Genomic DNA, 21,778 nt, shown 5'->3' with positions numbered 1-21,778 from the left:
AGCCTTGCACCCGCCCGCCTAAGGAGCGCTTCCCTCAGGGCCCTGCGGAGCATCCCCTGCTCCATCAGGTCGCAGGGCAGGCTCCTGCCCCAGGCCGCTGGCAGGTGAAGCCCCGGTTTCCCCGCGGCGGGGCCGTGTGGGCACGGAGCGCCCACGGGCGTGCAGAGACCCGGCGGGAGCTGCTGGACTTGGTATCACTGATGTTGTTCCTGTTACACTTCAGTTGTCGTAGGTGTAAATTGCTGCACTTCCAAATCCTCCTTGGCTTCTGATGTCTCTGCAAAGCCCATCAGCAGAAATTACCGGCATAACGAATGCGCTTTCCAAACATCAGATGCCTTTTCTGGTTTAGATATAGGGATGTCAGAGCTTTTCTTTATGGTTCTTGTCTCACCTGCTTGTGTCAACATTTTTGTTTTTCTTTTAACTGTTTAAAGAAAATTTACGATCTTGTTTGTGGCTGAACCTTGGCAGGAATGGGAACGAGAACATACAGTTGGATTTGCAGTAAAATGTTTCCTTTTATTCCTCTATGTCAGGATAGGGTAAATATTTGTTTTGAATTGGTGCTGCTGCTGGTCAGGTGTGAAAGAAAGGCATGCTGCTTCTGTCAGCTCCTGCCTGGGAAGGTGGGAGGCGGAAGCTTTGTTCATGCTAAACTATTTGTTGATGTTTCACAGAGGATGCTGTTAGAGTTACTGTTAGAGTTAATTGAGAGCAGAGTGAGGACAATTTGGAGATGTTTGCAGTCGCTGGAGTCATCTTGTTTCCTGCACCTCTGTCATGCCATTGTGTAGCTCCGTACCCCGGGATTTTGCCTTTTGGTGGTCAGTCCTTGGCTGCCACTCGAGAGCTGGGTATTCCTGAGAGAGTTCTTGAAGTCTGCAATTACAGGTTGTCCTTCAATTAACTCTTAGGTTCAGCATTCACCTTCGGCAAGATAAGTCAGAATCGTAATTCAGTTTCTCCCAAACCTGAGTGTTCCTAACCCAGGTTTTACAGATGGAAACCCGTCCTATTTTCAAGAACCTGGTATTGAGAAAAGGACCCAAAACGAATAAGTTGCCTGAGGATTCTGGGTACTGAAGTGATGGAAACACTGACCAAATAGCTGAATAAAATGTCTCCTTTGTAGACTTTTTCTTCTAAATTCCATGATTTCATCTGTGTTTAAAATGCAGTATAAAAGCAAAAAGGGGTTAAGCACAACTTTGCTGTTTGCTCTCATTTTCGTTTGGCAACCAACACTTTGCTGTCAGTTTGAAAATGCGTTACTCAGTTTGTGGAAGCAACCCAAAATTTCTGGTGCCTTTTCATTATTAGTAATTGTCTTTTTGCAATGTTTACCATCTTGTCTGTTTTATTGTTAGTTACTGGTCCTAGCAGAGGCAGAGAACTACTGTTCCACCATTTCTTGTGCATACACATGCTGTTTCTGAGCTTGCTTTCCGACTTGGTAATCTTCCACCTATTTATGCTGTTCAGTCCATCTGAGATTTTTAAGTTATGATACATCTTTCTTGCCCAGGACAAAACAGAGCGTGATATTAACTCCTCCTTTCTCTATTGCGCTCACCATTCAGTTGGAAAAATAGAATTCCTTTGAAAAACAAATCGCGTTGGTTTCAAAAGTGTCCCCTATTCTCAGGAGCAACCAAGTCCTGTCTTTCAGCTGGCAGATTCAAGAATGCATTTTAGCTTTTCTGGGAGACACAGATCTTGCGAAGAGTCGTGGAGGTGGGTGGCCGATAGAAGCACTGGAGCTGCTTAATTGTCTTGTGAGTGGGACCTTCGTGTTTATAATCCAGAGATTTCTGCGAGTCCCATAGTAACAAAGTGGGTGAGAAGAGGGGGAGGTTTTTTTTTTTCTGTGTGACATTGACTCCTGTATTTTGCTTGTGGTTCTGCTCCTTTCCTTTTTTTTTTATGTGAAGCATGAAATTTTAGAACCGTACTGATTTCTGTGTTTTAAGGATGGGTTGTTTACCACGGCCTACTCTCAATTTCTGTTGTAACACGGCCCAGCGATGCTTGCTGCGTTGCATGTATTTACTCATACAAGGCTGTCGCTGCCCTTTAAAATTGTAATTAACAAAACATTAACATACAGGATAACACAGATAGTGCTGAGCTCTTCAATGTATGGCTCTTCAAATGCTGGAGGATGTAAGATTTTAAAGAAAATTTGGGCATAGCTAGTCCCTGCATTTTACTTGTTCAGCTGGAAATGTTCTCAGGTTTCCAGGGTTGGTTTTTTAATATATATTGTTAAAGTCACTTAAGTTTTGAGGGATTTCAGCCGGATCTGTGTTTGAGCTCTCTCTTATGGACCTTGAAAAAAGCCCCCCCCCGCAACTCCAAAAACCTGCCAGCCGGTGCTGTCTCCCAGCCCCACCTGCCTGCAGAGCTGTGCTGCTGCTGCTGTTACTGGAATGAAAACAGGGAAGAAAAAATAGGTTAATGATGATGTTTGGAAACATTCAGCAAACTTCCAGCACTACTTATACAGTCTTTTCCTGCACACAAAGCCCCCCGTGCAGGGGGGCAACTTGTAGAAGGTATCTCAGTGAGCTACTGCTCACAGCACTTCTCAAAAAGAGGATCTTTAGTAATAACCTGTGTTCCTCAGTGACGGAAAACTTATTTTCTGTGTTCCCAAGTACGTAATGCGATGCTTGGTGCCGTGACAGGGTTTGCTTGCGTGTTTTTAGGTGTTATCAAAAGTTGTGTGTGCCTGCATTGCTTTTTCGAGTTCTTGAAAACTATGTGAAGTAAAAAGGTGGTGTTTATATTTTAAACCTGAATATTTTTAATACGAAGATCCTGGTTTAGATTTCTTTTTTCAAGTGGAATATATTGTAATGGCATAGCTATCCATAGATGGCCATTTGACTGAAGTGAAATTAGATAAAAATCAAGTCAAACCCCCATAGTTTGTATTCGTGTGTGTGTAAAACACATACACAGGCACACACCTCCCTGTAACAAAATTTGTACTTACGTATGAGACAGTCACTCATTTACTTGTTCCTCCTGGCTGCGGAAAAGATTAAAAATGTCTCTTTGTACATTCACAGAGCATCATTCGGTGTAGATAGTATGCAAAACAGTATTTAAAAGCTTAGTTAAATCAGGAATGCTAATCTGTGGTTTTAAAAATGAGAAACACGGATGATGATGATGATACAGTGTTGCAATGTTTCCTAATGTCTTCAGCATGTTTTTATTAAATAATTTGATTAAAAAAAAGAAATTCCTGGCTAAGTAATAGTATTTTTGAATGTCTGAAAGATATTAAAGAAATGCATCAAAATCAGGACTGAGCCCTCCAAGCACGGAGATTAATGCTTTCAGCTGGAAGCAGTTTTGTTCAAGTTAATAGTATCGTGAGTTTCCCTCCAAACAGAAATGTTAATTTTTCAAGCTCTAGATGGTGTTTTTCTTCTTCGTTACTTTCCCAAATACAGGGTTTGGACTCTGTATTTGCACATTTCCAGGCCAAGAAATAGGTCGCTTAGGCTTCATCCGTGATCTTCCTCTAACTCCTCTGATGAAGCAGGACACAGAACCAAGTCAGTTGGTTTCTGTACCGCCAAACACGCTCCCCACATCGCCGCATCTGTACCGCCGGCTGTGGGCATCGTCGTTCTTTTGACAAACACAGGCTGGGCGAGTAACTGCATTGAACATGCTGAAATGATGGTGTAGTGTCGTTAATTCTTTGAAAGAATTATTGTAAATCAGGGAGTGAAAATGCAGAGGTGAGCTACCCGCAGGGGCACAAAGAATCTCTGTTTCCTTAATTCGCCTGAGCTGTCCAAGGTAAACATGCGAGTCGGCTTCTGATATGCCATGCTGGAGAACTCGCATACTTCAGTTAGCAGTGTAATGTTTCTTCTGGTAAACGCAGTCAGGTTTTTGTTGTGTTTTTCTTCAAGGAGACAATGATTTTTTTTATTATTACTCCATCATTACCATGTGTTACAGCTGCTTGCTTCAGTGCTGAAAGTCTTTTTCTGTGCAGTGGCCAAGTCCGTCTGTTTTAATGATGTAGCAAAGCTATGAAGGATCTGTAGGCATGTAAAACTGTGATTGTACAACCACTATATTTCAATGTATTAATTGTAATTCACAGGATGAACATGCGGAACTGAGCTCAGTGTGTTGCATTTCAAAGTTTTCTTTAGCTTCAGCAGTGGAGAGCATTTGCAGTAATTTGCATTTATAGAAGCTACTCATTTAGTAAGAGAATACATCCTCAAGGATGTCAGTTCTTCCAGCTCTTTGAGGGTGATTTGGGGTTTTCCCTCGAAGTGAATTACCCAGCTGCAGAGCCATTCTTGCAGAGGTGAGCTTTGCCTGTAGTTAAGATCCTGAAAAGTTTTAGGTCTGGGTACTGGTTTTCTTGGTCTTGTATTTACAAAATGAAGTATGTAGTTTTGATGACTTTGAGTTATAGCTGCGAATATAGGAGCTACAAACCTCCTGTAGAAGTTACAGACATGGCAAAACCATCAGTCAACAGGAAGACTTGATGCTGTGTTAATCTGAATTATATGCTGGCATCAGTAGAAGGGCAGAGGTAAACGAGCGTTCTCTGTGTAAGTAAAGCATTGAACCACAAAACGGTACAAGAGGAATCATTCGTTAAAGTAGTTTTCAAGAATATGTTGTACTGAAGAATTATTTTAGTAGCCATGTGGCCTAGCCACAAACTTTCTTCAGTACCTGTTAGATGAAACAGAAAAGAGCTGTTCTTTACACAGCGCAAAAAAAAACCCCAAAAGGAGGGGAGGAAACCCCTATGCCCTGGAAAGCCCATAAGCTGATTGTGTAAGGACACGGTGTTGAAAATCATTTTTAACTGTCGTTAGGTTTCTCAATCAGATGACTTTTTATTTTAGTTTTTTTATCATGTAAACGGCATTTTTTATTTTTCTAACTGTCTTGGATTACTTGTGCTAATTTGGAAGAGACTTTTATTTTAAACTGCCGTTCATCAAACCACCACTTTTAGCACTAACCATTTGTTTTCAGTTTTTACAATCAATTTATTGTCATTGATTTTAGCTATGAAGCATTTACCGTGCCTTATCAAGACCAAGACCCTGATTCTTTGCTGAGGCAGCAGCATCGTGTACATTTAAGCTCGTGTAAGCTTTCACTCCTGTGGCTGCCCAGCGCCGTGTTAGCGCGAGCTCCGGCATGGCCGTGCGGTGGATTGCATCAGGGGTTGGCCATGTTAAATCAAACCGAGGGGTTTGGAGTTTCTTTGAGGTGAGCTTTAGCCCAGGCAGTTTCCTGCTCTGACTAAATGTGTAAATTGTTCTGTAAGAAATTATCAAGTATTTCTAGACGCTTTCATTGTAGTGGTAATAAAATACTAATTTGGCAAAAAGTAGACATCTTCTCAAAAATGATCAGAAGGGATTTAAACAGAATGTCTTAAAGGCTAAATATTTGTCTTTGGTTTCTATTATCTATCTCTAATTGCAAAGGAGCGTTTTCTTGGGCTGCATTATAGCGGTTTTGTCAATCTCCCTGACAGCATTGATCAGTCTCTAATGGTATGTTCCATGCTGGCATCATTATTTTTGTACCTAATGTAGGATCTGAAACTCAAGTATACTTCAGGGCACTTTTCAGCAAATGTAATACTGTATTTTAAAAAAATAAAGAACATAAGCTATTCTTTTTTAAAATAACATTTCTGGTTGTGATGCCTGGAATTTTACCCTGGTGTTTTTGTGGATGTGCTGGAGTAGCTGTTGCTTTGTAGTCGAGGGTATATGGTAGCTGACAGGATTGGAGTAAGTGGGTGAAAAGAAGCAAACTCAAAATCTGGCAGATTTTTTGTGAACATAAACCTGCAGCAGTGTTCATTTTGTGACAGCGACCGGTTGTGACCTCAGTGCTGCTGCCCCTTTTTTTCCTTTGGTCTAAACTACTTGCATTTCGATAAACAAATGCGGTCCCAAAGGCTTTGGTGTAAACTCGAGGTGGTAGCCAAACTTGTGAGTCTTTATTAACTCATTAGCTAAGATCAGCGTATCTGATAGTGCATAGGAGTTAATATTTAAAATGTTGCTTTGATTTGTTTTAAATGGTTTGCATAGCATGTTTAGTGCTGTGTAAGTGATATCCAGGAATAAGATTTCTGTCAAGATCTCCACTGGTACTTGTTAAGCCAAATGAGCATTGCAAAAGCGCATATTTATCAACCAGGGATGTTTTTGTATGATCTCATTGGTACTTTATAAATTATAAAGTTGTAACTGAGTGTTGATAATAGTCCTGTTTTGCAAATTATTTCTTGGGAACTGAAAATTCTTCCCCTTGTACCAGCACAATCCTTTGCAATAAATCAACAGCACCACACACCCACAAAAAGCGGGTCCTAAATAATGGAGTAGAGGAGAATGAAATGATGCATTCTGGCTTTCGGCTTCAGAAATAATTCTACAGCACTTCATGATTCTTGTCTAAAAGTCTGTATTTTACAGGCAGATTTTCTCAGTGTGTATTTTACTTTCTTGCCTACTTGGTCTATCACTTTTCTTGATGACTGGGAAAATACCCTCTGTGATATCCCTGCTGGGCTACGTGCTCGTGTTTTTTAGTATGGTTACTTATCACTACGTAGTAGTAAGATGTGATAATGTAAGACTGCAGTTCTGTTAGATGAATTTTCAACTAATTTTGATACCCAACTATTACTATTTATGTTAGTATTATTTTCCTTGGACAGCTGAGGTCTCGAAGAGGAGGGAATTTGAGCTGATTTTCCAAAATATATGTATTTTCTGACAGATGGTGATAGTTCTCAACCGAGAAAGCATATCAGTTATTTGTGACCTGCCTTTCTGTACATTGGTGCCTCTTTAGACCTGTTGTAGAAGCAGCATCTTGTAGCGATGTGAAGCTGTGCAGAAGATTTTTCTATCTCTGGAGTCCTTAAGTGGTGTTTCGACATCCATAAGCTGGATTAAGGGGGAAAAAAACCCTCAGTAGCAAAAGGGAAGACAGTGATTGTTTCATATACTGACTTTTCACTTTTGCTTTCCTTGCAAAGTCTTATGTAGATTGTAGTCATGGCATCCATTCAGCAGCCACCAATTATCGGAGTGTTGTTACTGGGTTTCTCCTTGTTCTGTCCGTACACGCAATGGACAAGGATTGTCCTTGTTGCAGTCTTTTAGTCGCAATTCCGCAAGACCCTGTTCCCCCTCGCCACCTCCGTGGCATTTCTCCATTAGTGAGAGAAGAGCAGAAATAATACCTTAAATATTGCACAAGTTTCCACCAGCCTGCTCAGATTCAAATGTCTTATTGACCTTCTCATTGTAATTAGATTTTTCTCTTGTGCAGTGAAATGATTACATTGTACGAGCCTTTTGCATTCGAAGAATTTTGACTCTAATGGCAGACATTTTTAATACCTAGAGAGTTGTCTGATGCCTCATCTTAAGAGCTATGAACAATTTCTTGAGCTGTAATAGGAGGGCTTAAGGTTGAGCTGCAGTGGGAAGACTTGTTGGAGGGAAGAACATGCTGCAAAGGCCATGGTGGTTTTGGGGACTGGTGAAGTGTTATCTTGGTATCATGGACTGAACGTCATCATGAAATGGCTTTCTCTGCGTGGGAACCAACGTGAGCCTCGGCAGCAGCTAAATCGTGCATTTATTCTGTACCAATAGGTTTTTAACTGAACCAGCTGTGCTTGTGGCTACTATCGGTGCAGTTAGGTGCTCTCCTGATCGCTGATGAACTCCAAAGAGTGCAAACATGCCCTGCTTGTCTCCTAATGTACGAAACTTGTAGGGTTACATAACCGAATTTTCATTCTTTAGCTAAAAATAAAAAATGGAACATAAAAGCTATTTTTATCTTGCTTAATGAGGGCATCTCTGCTTTTATTTCATCTTTTCTGAGACATTTCAATAGGAGGAATGGGGATGGTTTAGGAACATTTTTTTAGCCTGGACGCTGATTCTCTGTTGTTCTCTGAAGTGGTGTCCATCAACCAGCAAACAGATATGTTGGCCTGCTCAGAATGAGTATTTTCTTTAAAAGTACCTTGTTAGCTAATAATGATCATTAAAATAAATAGATTTTGAGAGTGTTGTGCTAGATTTAAATATATCAGGCAGGCTAAGAATTCTTTTGCTATCAAATAATCAATGAGCTTCAAGTATGAGTCCTCTCTGATGCGTTATATTGAATTATCAGCAACATACATGCCTTTCTCTTTTGAAACCCTTTCGGAAAAGAAGGTGGCATTTGCAGAACTGACACGGGATCTGGTTTGTTTTTAAAAGCAGTGCAAATCAGCTTTGGTTCATATTGTAGCTTAGCTTGGCTCTCTGCCCGGTGATAGAGCAGAACTCTGAAGAATAGTCACTATTTTAAGTCTCTAGTTGTGCTGTATCCTGTTTTTACTTGCTACTCAGTTGTGACTGTTAAGTTTTAAACAGTAAACCTTTGTTCACCAGAAATAGCAAAGTTTTTAAACAGAGTGACAGCTTGTGTATTAAATTCTATTATTTATTATTTTTTATTATTATTACTGTATTTATTTATTCAAATTCTGCAAGGTGTGTTCTTACCAATTCTTTGCCCTCAAACCCCAAAACATCAAATAGTTCATATTAGTTCATTTTTTGGAGAAAGTTAAATGCAGCTAATGCGTAAAGAAGTGCCACTGTTCAAAGTTCTGCTGGTGTAAAACAGAAATAAATAACAATAAAAAAAAAATTGCAGCATTAAATGCTGCTACCTTCCTCCCTTTCCCCTCCTCTTTCTCCACAGAAGGTAAACATTCTGGTTTGTTCTCTTCGGGTTCACAAGAAAAAGGATTTTTGATCTGGAGTATGATGCGGCTTTGGGGTGGTTTATAAATAGTAAGTGTACGTTAGGGGGTGAGATCTTTTCACTTTCACATGAATTCTAGAAGACATCTGGGGGTAGAGGTCCGAGTATGTGTGTAACTTTTATAACCCCGTTTCCTCACAGTTTTATAGCTGAGGCAATCTGGGGAGTTGGTTGCAGCTCCTGAAGGAGAATCTAATGGTGCCTTGGAATTTGTAGATGACTCATAACAGGACAAAACAGTCCAGTTAAGTGATTTGAGGTCTTAAATAACCTCTTCAACAGGAAGGTGAAGAAAACATCATGAACTCATGAGTAATAATTGGCTCCCTTGGAGTGCTAAAAGTGCAGTGATCGCTAGTTGGCAGGGATTCAGATGATTCCTGTTTAAGCTTTGCTGATCAATATATACCTCGGCTCTTATGAATGAAAGTTATTTGACTGGACTATAATGCTTTTAGCAAAGCAGTATTACAGTTACCACTTGGGAGAAGTTTATTTTAAGTTGGTTTATAGTAGTGACGCTTTGCACCTCAGCTGTGTGGGCTAGGGCTATGTCTAATCTTTTCAGGTTTGCTTTTTCTCCTGTTCTCTGCTTTTCGCTACATGGATCAGCCAGGTGACCGAGACGGTGTTTTGATGAGGAAGAACCTACAGTAACGGCTGCACGACCTGAAGCGGAGAGAAAGTGATCTTTGCCTTTGCAGGTCTTTGCTTTATGGACATGCTAGCTGCAAAAATTAAATGGTTTTAGATAGTCCCAAAAATAAACCAATAGGAATACCTTCCTCAAATGACTAGCATTGTCATAGACACTAGAGATGAGAGCTTACTTTGTCATCTCCTCTCTCCTTTTCAAAGCACAGAATCATTCAGGACTGCCCTGATTTTGTGGAGGCTTTTATGCAGCTGCAAGGGCCCCACGCAGGTGTTCCAGTAGGTGCACACCTTTTGAGACCTCACGGTTTTACTGGTAAGCAGCTGGAATTGCAGCATGTATGTAATACTATCAGGTAACCTTTAAGCTTAATCAGGTTTATTAAATCTTAACTTAGCTGTCTTGCTGTTCCCTTTCCTCTGACTAGCAGATTTCATTACTCTGTTGATGAAAAACTCTTCTTCTGATTCCCAATTTATTTTTTCATGGCACCTGGGGAGAGCTCCTCTTTCCTTTCAAGCTCCGTGAGATAGAGGGGGAGGATTCTGCTTCCCCTTCCCTCCGTGCAGACCCTCGTACTGAGTTCGTGTGAGCTGGCACGCTCACAGGCTGTAGCAGAATCCCTTTGGTTCTGGTCCTTGAATATGTCACCTCCCGTTTTGTTGTTAATTTCTGAAGCCTGAGAAAAGTTGAGTATTTTAGTGCATTGGGAAAACCCTCAATCCTTGAACAGTATAGTTGGTGGTGTACCATAGCTATCCACTAAAAATCAAGTGCAGTGCTGGCCTTGTGTTTGCAGCTCTGCTGTGAGTAAGGAGTTGGTTGTGAAGTGTTTCAGCGTGGCAGAAACAAAGCTGTTGCTCTTTTGTGGCTGCTGAATTCCAATATATTACAACAGATTCCTTCCCTAAAAAAAAAAGAAGCAAAAATGCATTTTTTTTTCCTTTTCTTGAATTTTTATTCTTATGACTGTGTTTGGCTGGCCTGCAGAGTTTTTCTGTTTGTGTCCTGACATGTCGATGTGATAATGGAACAAATACTTGAAAGTGACTTAAATGACAGTTATGGTGATGGAAGAGTAAACAATGATGTAGCAGTTCTAAAAGCATGGGTTCAAATCCAGTTCATACCATATGTCTGGATTTTTTCGTGGTAATTTTCACTTAGTTTGTAGTAGACATTTGGCTTCCTGTTTTGGCTTGGTAGTACTTTTCTCTGCAATATCTATTGCGCTAGGATGCTAATAGCATTAGAAGGCCAAATATGATTGGCAGAGGCAACAAGGGAAACTTTTGCTCGGCTTGTCCGCACTTGTCTGTTTCTAGCCAGTGTTAAAATCTTCACTTATATGAAAATAAAAACATACTGAAGTTAAAAAAACACATTGCAAAACATTTTGTTACAAAGCTGATGATGGAATATTTTAAATCCCAGGTGACCCAGACAGAGCAGCTGCTATCACTGCGGATTATACCTTTCCTCTAAACTTCAGACTTCATTTCCTTTACCAGTCTTCCTGGGAGGAACAGCTGCGCATTTGGATCCTCTGCTGCTGTTGGATCAGTACTTGAAACTGCAGGAAATAAGTTACTTTAGAAATCTGGCTTGGTGGTGTTTCTTCCTGATTGTGACAGCCCAAAGGAGAGAGGAATGCAAGGGATTCTCCCTTCTTTTTCTCTGATAAATTAGTCTGTGTAGTCTGTCTCCATTAGCCAGGAAGAGTTGTGAAGAAGCTAGCTACGCTTTTTCTATTCTAGCATGACTCTGTGTGCCGTGTTTGCTTTTCGTTGTTGCCGTGAATGGTTGATTATTCAGAAATAAAAGAAGAGTGTCACTTGCTTTGCAGCAGGCACATTTAAATGTGTTCTGATTTTTAAAGGAACGCAGTTTTCAGAGCTCTGTTTTTATATCTACAGCATGCACTAGCTTCAAGGGGCTGATAGCAGACTGCATACTTCTGTGTAATTCTAGATTTTTTTAATCTAGTTCTGTGGTCAAGCCATTTTCTAGAGAATCGGTGTCTTTGAGAAAAGAACTTGTGCTGTAGTTTCCTGATACTGCACCTTTTTCTTTTATACTAGGCAGAGTAGCGGTAGGTGCTCTGAAAGACAATTTAAAAGAAGCGGGTTTACATCATAACATTTATTTCCCCTGACCATCGGGACATACTTTGGATTGAAAAGAAACATCTATCACATACGCACTTCGGCGGGTGCATCTTCAGATGAAAGGGAAGGTATTGATGTTATTAGATTTCATCATCCAATTTTTAATTACTTGGAAAATGAAAGTAAAGGGCTAAAATTGCAAATAGACATCCATCTCTTTAGCCACCTATTCAACTATTAGGTAACGTGCATAGGTGGATTTTAATCTGTAACATCTAAATAATGGAAGCCTTTTTAATTATTTGCCATAAATGGTCAAAAACCTGATAGCACTATGAAAACGGTCAGTATTAACGTATCATTTATACTCAAACTACAAAAGCATTATATAGATTAAAAAGTCAAGCATTCCAAAAGTCTTTCCAATCTTCATTCATCTCCTTCTGCGTGAGCAGTATGATAGTCTTTAATTAATTTGTCATATATTCCCCACTCCCCTCGTGAGACTGAGACCCCTGCCTCTTTCAGCAGAAAGATAGATAATGGTGGCTTACTGGGAGGCTGTTAAATATCTTGATTTATCCACATTGTTCAGCGTATAGCTCTGGGCCCTAGAGTGCACCAGTCAAACTTTGGTTTGCTGATAGGATAATTAAACCCCCAGGGAAGTGCTCCGCGCCTTACGCTGTTAAGGAGTCTAAGTAGTTCAAAACCAACTTAATCTTTACCATATTCTTCTGGTGTGATTAGTCTCATTTTGTAGGAGGATAACTAAGATGCAAGCGGTAAAATAGAAGAAATTGATGCTTTGAATGTTCAATTTGATACACTTGGTACTCAGGGGGAAAACCCAACAGCAGTCCTTCAATTTTAAAGTGCTTTATACATTCGCAGCGCAGGTCCAGTTGACTCCAGAAGTAGTACTTTAGACCCCAATTGGTAATTCTGACAGATCACCGATATTTTGTGCTGAGTAATCTGAAAATTAGCAGTTGCCTCTGAAAAAGCCCTTAATTGCTCATGTAGCGTCCTGAGGAACTTTGGTGGCAGAGGGAAGACAGAAATGCCGTAACGTGAGGCCCCGGTCTCTCTTGTTCATTTGACTCATTCTTTTCAGACCTTCCAGCTTCCGCGAGAGTGAAGATGAGGTTTGCTCAGACATCTGCTTCAGTAGGCAGCCCTGAAACTTAATGTGAAATTGGACCGTACCGCTGAGTTATTCTGGTGCTGAATATTGGAAGAAATTGTCCTTTTGTTGGCTCCCGCTGCTATCTCTTGTTTCCCTTCTACTACCAAAAATTCATCTGGTTGTGGGGTGAGCAAGTTAAGAGAAACTAAGCTAACCCACACAGTTTTTCTACTGGTTCAGCTTCTTTAACCGGATTTCTTTCAGGTCGTAAGAGTGTGGGTGCAAGGAGAGGGGCAAGGTTATACAGCTTTCCTGGGAAAGAAAAGGCAGCGGAGCACTGGGACTCTGTTCTCCACGGTGTGATCTGCTTGGTTGTACTATAAAACTATATCCTCCGTTGCTCATGAAACTTTTTTCTGCTAATAACTTTCTGTGTCTTCTCATTATTGATATTAATTTTAGGTTCTTGGCTTTAATGAGATTGTGTCTGGGTCTGTTGATGTAGAGAAGGACTGGCGGATGAATACCTGCTATAATTAATGAAATTGTGGCTAACATTTAAATGTTCTTTTCCTTGGCTTACCAGGATTCTCTTTTATTGATTTGTGAATCCTTCGTCATTTAATTAAATAAATTCTAGACAGCTTTCATGGAGGGTGAGTAAATGGAGTAAATGAGCAGTTATTTTGATGTATATTAATTTTAGAAATTGGTTGGGTAGCAAGTGCAGAGTTTTTAAAATTCAAATTCTGATACGAACTTCAGAATATTTACAGAAAAAGGTTAGTTTGAGGGGAAGGGAGGAGCCACACTCTTTTGGTGGTCAGAGCAGTTAGTTAATTGTCAGATAGTTTTTGGCAACTTGGACACAAACGTAAAGAACTTTTTAAATTTAATAGTTAGATGGGTGATTTTTAACTAGTGGCTGTATTGCCACTAAGTCTAAATGCAATAACTGTGAATCATTAAATTGATGTTAACTTTCTTTCTTTTTAAGACTGTATTTGCTTTTCTTATCAACATGAGGATTGTGAATGGGAAGAAATCTCCCTTTGAAGAAAATACTTCCACTGGGATTCCACTGAGTAACTGACTTGTCTTGAGGGTTTGTTTGACTTAGTGTTTAATTTCATGCTGGAGAAAGAAGCCAGATTAGTAGTTTGGGAGACTGTCTGCCTTCTGCTTGCTCACAGGAGAGGCACTTGACCTGGAAAGTTTTTCTCTTTTGCTGCCCTACCTGCGTAACTTGAAAAGTCCAGTTTTGTGGATAAAAGGGCACTTGGTCTCTACTGTCTTTGGCTCTTCTGCAGAGAGGCCAAAAATAGTAATGTAAGTGCCTTTTCATTGAGGCAGAGCTTTCTACCAAGAGTTGGGCTGTGAGTTCATTCCTCGGGAGAGATCAGAAAATAGCAGTGACATATTATTGAGGATGCCAAATCAATCCCAACCGGTTTAAAAACTGCAGGCAACTGTATATTCTTTTCCGTGGCAGGTCCTGCCTCTGGTTGCTCTAGGAGAAAGCCTTCCTGAGAAATTTCAGACGTGTCCAGCTGGGAAACTTTGAACTGCTTTCAACAACAGGATTTACCTATAATGCAGTCTCTAAAACTTCCAGTTAATCCTTCAAACAGAATTTAATTTCCAATTAAGCTTTAATAAGACATTTCTAATTTTAATCTGCGCTCGTTTTGCTGCTTACTAGCCTCAACATGCTAAAGAGAAAGCTTTCTGAAGTGAAAAGCTAGAATTTATAAGAAAGCTTGGTATGGAAACTGCAAACCGGCAAAAGAGCAGTTATCATGAAATCTTACTTCCTGTATTCATCAGATATCTTAGGGGGTTTTTTGTGAAAAGGACACTCCACCCTTTTATTACGCTTATGGGAATCAAATTTTTATGTATTAAAAAGGGCATTTTAAAAGAAACAGCTATAGTGGATTTTGATTGACTTCATTCCAGTGTCAAATTTGCTGTTTGATTACAGTTGAGTTCTGTCCATAAGTTTGTAATTTGCCCAGAATTTTTTGGGAAGATTTTAGAGAAGTTGAAGTGTTGAATTTTAATAAATGCTTCTTTTGAGTCCCATCTGCGTATTTTGGACACTTAGAAGGTCTGTAGGAAAACTGGATATGCTTTTAAGGATATGTTTCTCTCCTTTTTTTTTTTATTTTTTAAATTTTTATTGTATAACTTGAATCTCTCCCTACAAATACAGCTGTATATCCAGAAAACCTTAACCCAATCTAAATGGAAAAATTGTGGTAGTTCATATAAATGGGTTCACATAAAAGCTAGTATCTGGAAGAATGTTCCATTGCTAGCAAGTCAGTAATTGTGTTAAATCTAATATTTTTATTTCTTACCAAAGTTGTGTGTGTCCGGTTCCATTAACCAGAATAAGATCATGTCATGTTACTCAACTGTTAGCTGAGTTCAGAATGTAATTGCCTGCAAATTCCTAATTACTACATGGAAAGGTAACAATTCCTGTAAAGATGCTGCTGCTGCCTCGCGGATTGTTACTCTTGCACCTTTGCAGAAATGTATTGGTTTTAACATAACTTCAAATCTGGCGAACCAACAGTGTGTCAACCTTTTATTTAGGGAACATTTTCAGCTATTCTAGAAAAGTGCTTATGCAGAAGTATTTGATTTTTGACGATTAAATTGGATTTTAACTTAAAATCTTCATTTTTTCTTTAAGTAGCATAGGAGAAATGTTGGTGGAGGGAAAATTACAGATTCAGTTAGGATCTGTCGTTTGGGAAGCGTTTTTTCTGAATAAGAATGTCAAGCAGAAGTAAAATTGTTTAACAAGCAAAAGCTTTTTCCTTACCAAAAGCTTTCTCAGGAAAGAACTGGAATATTTAGCAATATTTTCAACCGTCAAGGAGCTATTATCTTGGCCACATAATACATAAATGGAAAAGCTGTAATGTAGAGTCACTAAGTTCTCGTGGTTCAAGAAATGAATATATCTGGTGAACACTAAGTTATCGTACTTCACTATCTAAATTCATATAGAAAGCAAGTTGCCACTAATTGAATCTAACCCCAGGAGATAAAGCTAGAGTTGTCATGAGACTTGTTAACATTTTAAGAGTAATCTGAATTTTTCTATTAAGAAAAGGCTTTTTTATCCTTTTAAAATAAAACCCCACAATCCCCTTCTTCAGACCTAATCCCCAGACCCCAAATTGTGCAATATACTTAATTCACCTCACAAGGTAGTTTTACAGAAAAAGGAGGAAATGTTCATTTTAGTCACAACCAATGTCTGTTTTCATTTTCAGTGCTGCCTGCCTTTGTGCACAGATCCCCTTAGTAAGACTCGAGACTCCTGAGTTATCTCGAAGCATGACGGTGAAATTTGCAGGTTTTTTTGCTGATCCTCTGCTTTGAAAGACTTGAGCTGATTTTACTCGAGATCTGTTGGAATGACAGTAAGGTCTAATGTCGCAGTATGTAAAAACGCTTTCTTACCAGCTAAAAAGCTGGAGGTTTGAGGCGCTCAGCAAACTGGCCTGCTCTGCTTACACTTGATCTTCATAGATTGCAAGTGGCAGTTGTTGATGGTCTCCTATAAACCGTGTAGTCTGGGGGCCACTTGCTGTTAAAAGACAGGAGGCTGAAGAGAGGAACAAATACAGATCTACACGCTGGTGTAATGATATATGATAGCAATAACAAGCACTCAGTTTTCTTATTTTTGGCACGGATCTCCAAAAGTGTTTATCGAAGGTAGCGTTACTAAAATTAATGATACTGCAAAGCCATTTAACAAGCTCATTTTTGAGAACTGCTTCAGTTCTCGATCTCTTGTGTTTCCTCGTTTCCATGTTTGACTGCAATGGAAAGACAAATGGTCGTGACCTCCTGGTTACATTATGCTTTGAGGCAGGTATGTACAGGGGAAGGCCAAAACATTAAAAAAACATAAAACAACCCCCCCACCCCTTTGCGTCTTATAGTAGGTTTTTTAAAAGAAACCAACACCTGTTGAAACAGTTACTTCAATGTTTGGCACCAATCCCAAGCAAGCCTTTTTTTAACAACAAAAACATATGTACGGGCCAGGCAAAAAGCACAGCTAGTTCTGATATTGTGCTTTTGGTGATCTGCAGCTATGAGTTAGAGGGGCTGTGACTCATTAAGTGATACCAGCGCACAGCGTTTCTCTAGTTTCATGTGTTGCTTAGAGAGCACTGGATTGTAATTGCGTGTCAAAAAATGGCAAAATAAAAGGGGTGGGGGGTCTTTTAGATGGGATCTTGTTGAACCGTTTGATACGGCAGACTGAATATTTTTTTAAGTCTTCAGGCTAAGGGGATTTATTTGCCCTTTGGTTAATAAAATAAACATCGGCCACTTTGCGACTGGTGTCCTGCCCGAATAGTTGAGGCTTTTGAGAGCGCCCGTTCCATAGAGGGTTTTCATCTCTAAGAGCTGTCTTGTAAGTTTTGGATTAATTCGATCCCTCAGCTGAAGCCGTAGATTTTGACTGTCTGTGTATTTGGAAATTGGTGGCTTCTAGGGCAGATTCTGTGAATAGAGGGTATTTGGGTTGCTTTCCTAGGGATAGTTTTAAAGTCGGAAGAATGCATTCACTGTTTTGCCTCGGGGTGATCCCATTTTCTCCTCCTCTGTTCAGGGACTATTTTAATATATATACTCCTAAGTGTCGGCATGATTTAAGCAGACTGGTCCCTTTTCTTCCTGTCCCGTCTTGGTGCTATCAGTGTGCAGCGTGGTATCCTCGCGGTCCACACCGCTCAGCGTCCCTGCTTGTGGTATTACCGTTTTATCCCAGGACTCTGCATAGATCACCTCGTCAACAGGGAGGGTGCTAGCTCTTCTTCGCTTTGCTGGAAACATCTTCACTCAACCTCAGGGCCTCTGTGGTAAAGCTGTAGAGGCAGGGCCACCGGTTTCCACACTGCCATTTCCTTTACTTGAAGAAAGTGTAAAGAAAAAAAACCATGTAAACATCCAGTTTTGGGGATGTCGCGTTTTCTAGTACTTTTCCAAACTTTGCTCTTCAGAATGCTGGCATTGCGAGGCAAAGGCTTTCGGATCTATTTGAATGAAACTAAACCAGATTTGTTGATGTACACACTACAGTACCTTAGCAACCAACCTGCAGCTAGTCCAAGATCTGAACATTTAGTCTTTAAACAATTCTTTGCTACCAATCTAGGAATGTTCTTGCATTTCAGAATGCAAAAACAGCCAGTTGACATCTAGTGAGGAACAACATACATTATACAATATGTACTCCTCCACAGTGGGAGGAGAGGGAACTAACTTATGTAAGCTCATTTCTTTGCTACTTTAATTGTAGTTTCTTCAGTCCTTGGAAGACGCATCCCTGGGAGCAGGATTGTTGTCTTCAGATGATTGCAAATTCTGCTTTATCAGTGTAAAACAGGGCTTCGGTGGCAGCGTGGTATTAAATCTAGATATGTTGAGTGGGAACGTTACAGAGCTGGTGCTTTAAATATTGGTACTACTAAACTAAAAAATTGAGAAAGGTCACTAACAAAAGATTAATCAAAAATTGTAGCTCTTATTAATGAACTGCTGCGATAGTAGTCTTCCGAAAGAAGTGACAATAAAAATAAGTTGATGTTTGAGTAGAAAAGAAACAGCTTTCTTCTGCACGCTTTTTTGTACACCAGAAACGTATACAACTATGGGAAAGCATACTAGAATATTTTAGTAGAGAGGTGTCATTCAGAGCTGAAGAGTGATACCTAGCATTTATTGAAACTTTGCAGACTGTCACATTTGTTTTCATGCATACCTGTTCAGTAAGGAATTCTTTGCTGTTTTTTTTTTTTTTGGTTGGTTGGGTTTGCTTTGAAAACTTGTGTCTCTGCCCTTCCTACAGAGCTTTTCCTGGTGCAAGAAACAAGAACTCTTACCTAATGGTGGAAAGCTATAACTGCTATAACATCTCTGTTACCTTCAAAAAGTTGAATATTTGGTTAAACAGTATACTCAATATACTAAAGTAAGATAACTTTCTTATTTGTGTATCACACACATGAACAACTGGTTAATTTTGATATTAGAGTCATGATCAGACTCACATGGGGTTTTTACGTCCCGGTTTTCAGAATAGCAGGTGACATAAGAGCCATGTGGTTTCACGTGGTGGTTATTTGTTGGAAATTGAATACGATCGCTGACTATGAAGTTGATTTTTCTTCCATCACTTTACACTATCACTCAAGACCTAACGTGGCAGTTTGCCAACCATGCTTTGTGGAGAAGTTGAATTCATGCTGTTTATAGATGGTATCCACGCTCGGTGGTAATGGACATGGCGTCGAGTTGAGTCAGTTAAAACAGTTGAAAAATAAATGAGTTGCCCTTACACTTTCCTCCTCCTTTTCTTTTAGTTACAGCTGCAGAAAACCCAATATTTGCAACTGGGACAGAGTCGTGGCCAGTACTACGGTGGGTCACTGCCAAATGTGAATCAGATTGGAAACAGTGCCATGGATCTGCCCTTCCAGGTGAGTTTAATAGGGTGTTTCCGTCTTTTTTGGTGATTAATGCTGTGCCTGCATGCTATTTTTTCCTCACAGGAGATCATGAGCCAGCTGCTGGTTCGGAACATAGCACCATGGCCTCAGCAGATCACCCTGTTTCAAAAACTTTTGCTCTTTTGGAATGGAACATAGTTGTGTATGGGGTGTGTGGATATTTCTGTATTGTATATATCTAGTGTTAGATAATAGTTCTCCTGTCCCCAGTCGTGATGCTTTTGTGTCAAGAATATGCAGAGGCGATGCAATTTCTTTGTCAGTGAATATTCGTGGTGGTGGTGGGTTTTTTTTGTTCAGTACCAAAGTCATAATGAAACCTTCTGTGAAGATACTGTAGACTCAAAGCAAAAGTGGAAGCAAATAATGCAAGGTGATGAGAAAGCACTGGGAGATGGGGGTGTTGAAGAAGGTACCCCATGGTGATGTGCATGTTCCATGGGAATAAATGCAAGGATTTTAGGAGAGGAGAAGGGGCAATGGGACACAAACCAGTATTAGAATAGTCACTTTGCCTTGGTCTGGCTGAAAAGTAAATGTAGAGATGTACTGGCTTTTTTTTTGCTTTTCCTGCTGTTGTGACTCCAGAGGTAATGCACTATAAACAGAAAATCAGTGTTTTATGTGAATGTTTTGCTGTTAGTAAACATGCTTGGACAAAAGATGTTGTATAGTGGATAGGGTTAGCTGATGGATACTTGTGGGACTCCTGATCTCTATAGTTAGTTGATTTAGGGTGCTCAAAATAATTAAAATTTCTGCATTAGTTTTCCTTTTTTGAGTCGTAACATTTACATTTTATCTCACAAGGATGTGGTAAGAATAAAATTTTGCAGTTTGTGGTTTTCTGATGAAGGCTGGCTTAATAAATACGGAGAAACTATTGATGACGTCCTCTAACGATGCCTTTTTAAATACATGTAGACAGCTGAATTTGTGGAGGTTAAAAGCTTGAATCTTGTGCAAGAGGAGAAGCAAATGTCTATTTTAATCTGGTTGCCGTTAGGGAATACAGTGCAGAGGTTTGTAATGTTATGAAGCCCTTAGTATTACTCCACAAGCGTCTGATCTCTTCAAGTTTTTGTCTTTAGTTTCTTGTTAAGGAGGTTCATAGTTACTGTTCCTTTTAAGCAATAGTATTTCAGTATTTTTGTGCTTGATGGCCGTTACTAACGGTTATTACACAGACTCTTTAGTCCTAAAACTGACAGAATACTTGAAAGTGAATAATCAAACATTTATGAATGACTAGAGGAGGATACGGAAACAAATTGTCCTTAAACTCCAGGTTTTTATATATTTTTTTCACACACTCACAAAAAAATCCAAAGTTGATACTGTTAACAGGTAACAAATGGTGGCAAGCAACAAAATAAAATCATGTATTTGTATCAGTGATGAATGCTTTCCAGGTTTTTCAATTTTAAGCTAAAATACGATGAAATTGCCAAAAGGTACTTGTACGATGTGCTGATCAGGTGAAGCCTGTCTGGTTGTCTCTAGTGAGAGCGTTAGTGTCTGAGAATCTTGGTTCTTTGCATTTACAGCACAACGGAGCTCTGGCAGAAGCCTTTGGAGCAGTTCCTGTCTCTTTGGTAAACAAGTATTTAGGTTTGTGCAAATACGTATTTAGGACTGGTGTACTGTTTGCCCAGGTAGATACGTATTTTAGCACATGCTACACTTTTTCTGGTATGCTCAGTATTTATTTGATTAACCGTCCCAGCTCCGAAGGAGTTATGGTCTGTCACATAAATACAGGTTTTGCCATGCATCCCAGTTTGGAACATGCATAGTGATTCCTGTACAGATTCCCTGGATTTGCTATGGTCTGTCGTGTGATCACTTATGATTTATGGGGGATTAATTTGATGCAGACGGTGGTTTCTTTGGCACTGTCTTGGCCTGTGATTTAAGCAATCTCTGAGCATGTGCACTTAGCCTGCATGTTAAACTCCATCGGGAAAGGCAGAATGATTACCCAAATGCTGCTTGTCACGAGGGGGCACCGAAATGTAAAGGGTCAGTAGGTACCACTCCTCACTTTCCCGCTCATCCACCTTGCTCGTTTTTATTTCTTATGTCAATGTCTTGATAAATCTTAAAGGGACACTGTTGCTTTAGAGCACTGAGCTTTTTCCTTCCTGTCTGTGAGTATTTAGCCTTTTTATTTTTAATGTTTTGTGGAGTTTTGGTTCTGATCTCCAATCCTTGAATGTTTTTCAGGGAAGCGAAACAGTTCTAGTTCTTCATTTTCCACATAAAATTGATGCTCAGATCTGTTCTTTTTTTTTAATCACCGTTGTTTACTATAGTTAAATATCACATGCCCTGCAGGGCTGGGGATTTTAATGAAGGTGTGTCGCCTGGTGTTTGGTCCAGAGTAAGTTTCATGGGATGGTTGCTGAAAGAAGCCAGACCTGTTGGAGGTGATACCCATTTTCTCACGTGTTTGTCTTCTTTT

The 21,778-nt window shown here is 39.8% G+C and overlaps 1 protein-coding gene across 6 annotated transcripts in view; it reads left to right on the top strand.

Moving 5' to 3' along the window:
* The window catches only part of CRTC1 (CREB regulated transcription coactivator 1), a 52,715-nt gene that overhangs the window by 1,047 nt on the left and 29,890 nt on the right, over positions 1-21,778 (top strand). For 5 of the 6 annotated variants that reach the window (XR_012677572.1, XM_075175616.1, XM_075175615.1 and 2 more), the window contains exons 2-3: positions 19,168-19,284; positions 20,862-20,909. Coding sequence is in view for 5 of the 6 variants with exons in the window: in XM_075175616.1 (XP_075031717.1) it covers positions 19,168-19,284; positions 20,862-20,909 (165 nt within the window). In the remaining variant the exon portion in view is untranslated. The remainder of the gene's footprint in view (positions 1-19,167; positions 19,285-20,861; positions 20,910-21,778) is intronic. The other variant, XM_075175613.1, reaches the window with a different exon arrangement.

This window comes from Calonectris borealis, chromosome 28 (genome assembly GCF_964195595.1).
Source record: "Calonectris borealis chromosome 28, bCalBor7.hap1.2, whole genome shotgun sequence".
NCBI lineage: Eukaryota > Metazoa > Chordata > Aves > Procellariiformes > Procellariidae > Calonectris > Calonectris borealis.
The sequence above is the reverse complement of the archived record's forward strand: the minus strand, read 5'-3'. Positions and strand labels throughout refer to the sequence as shown.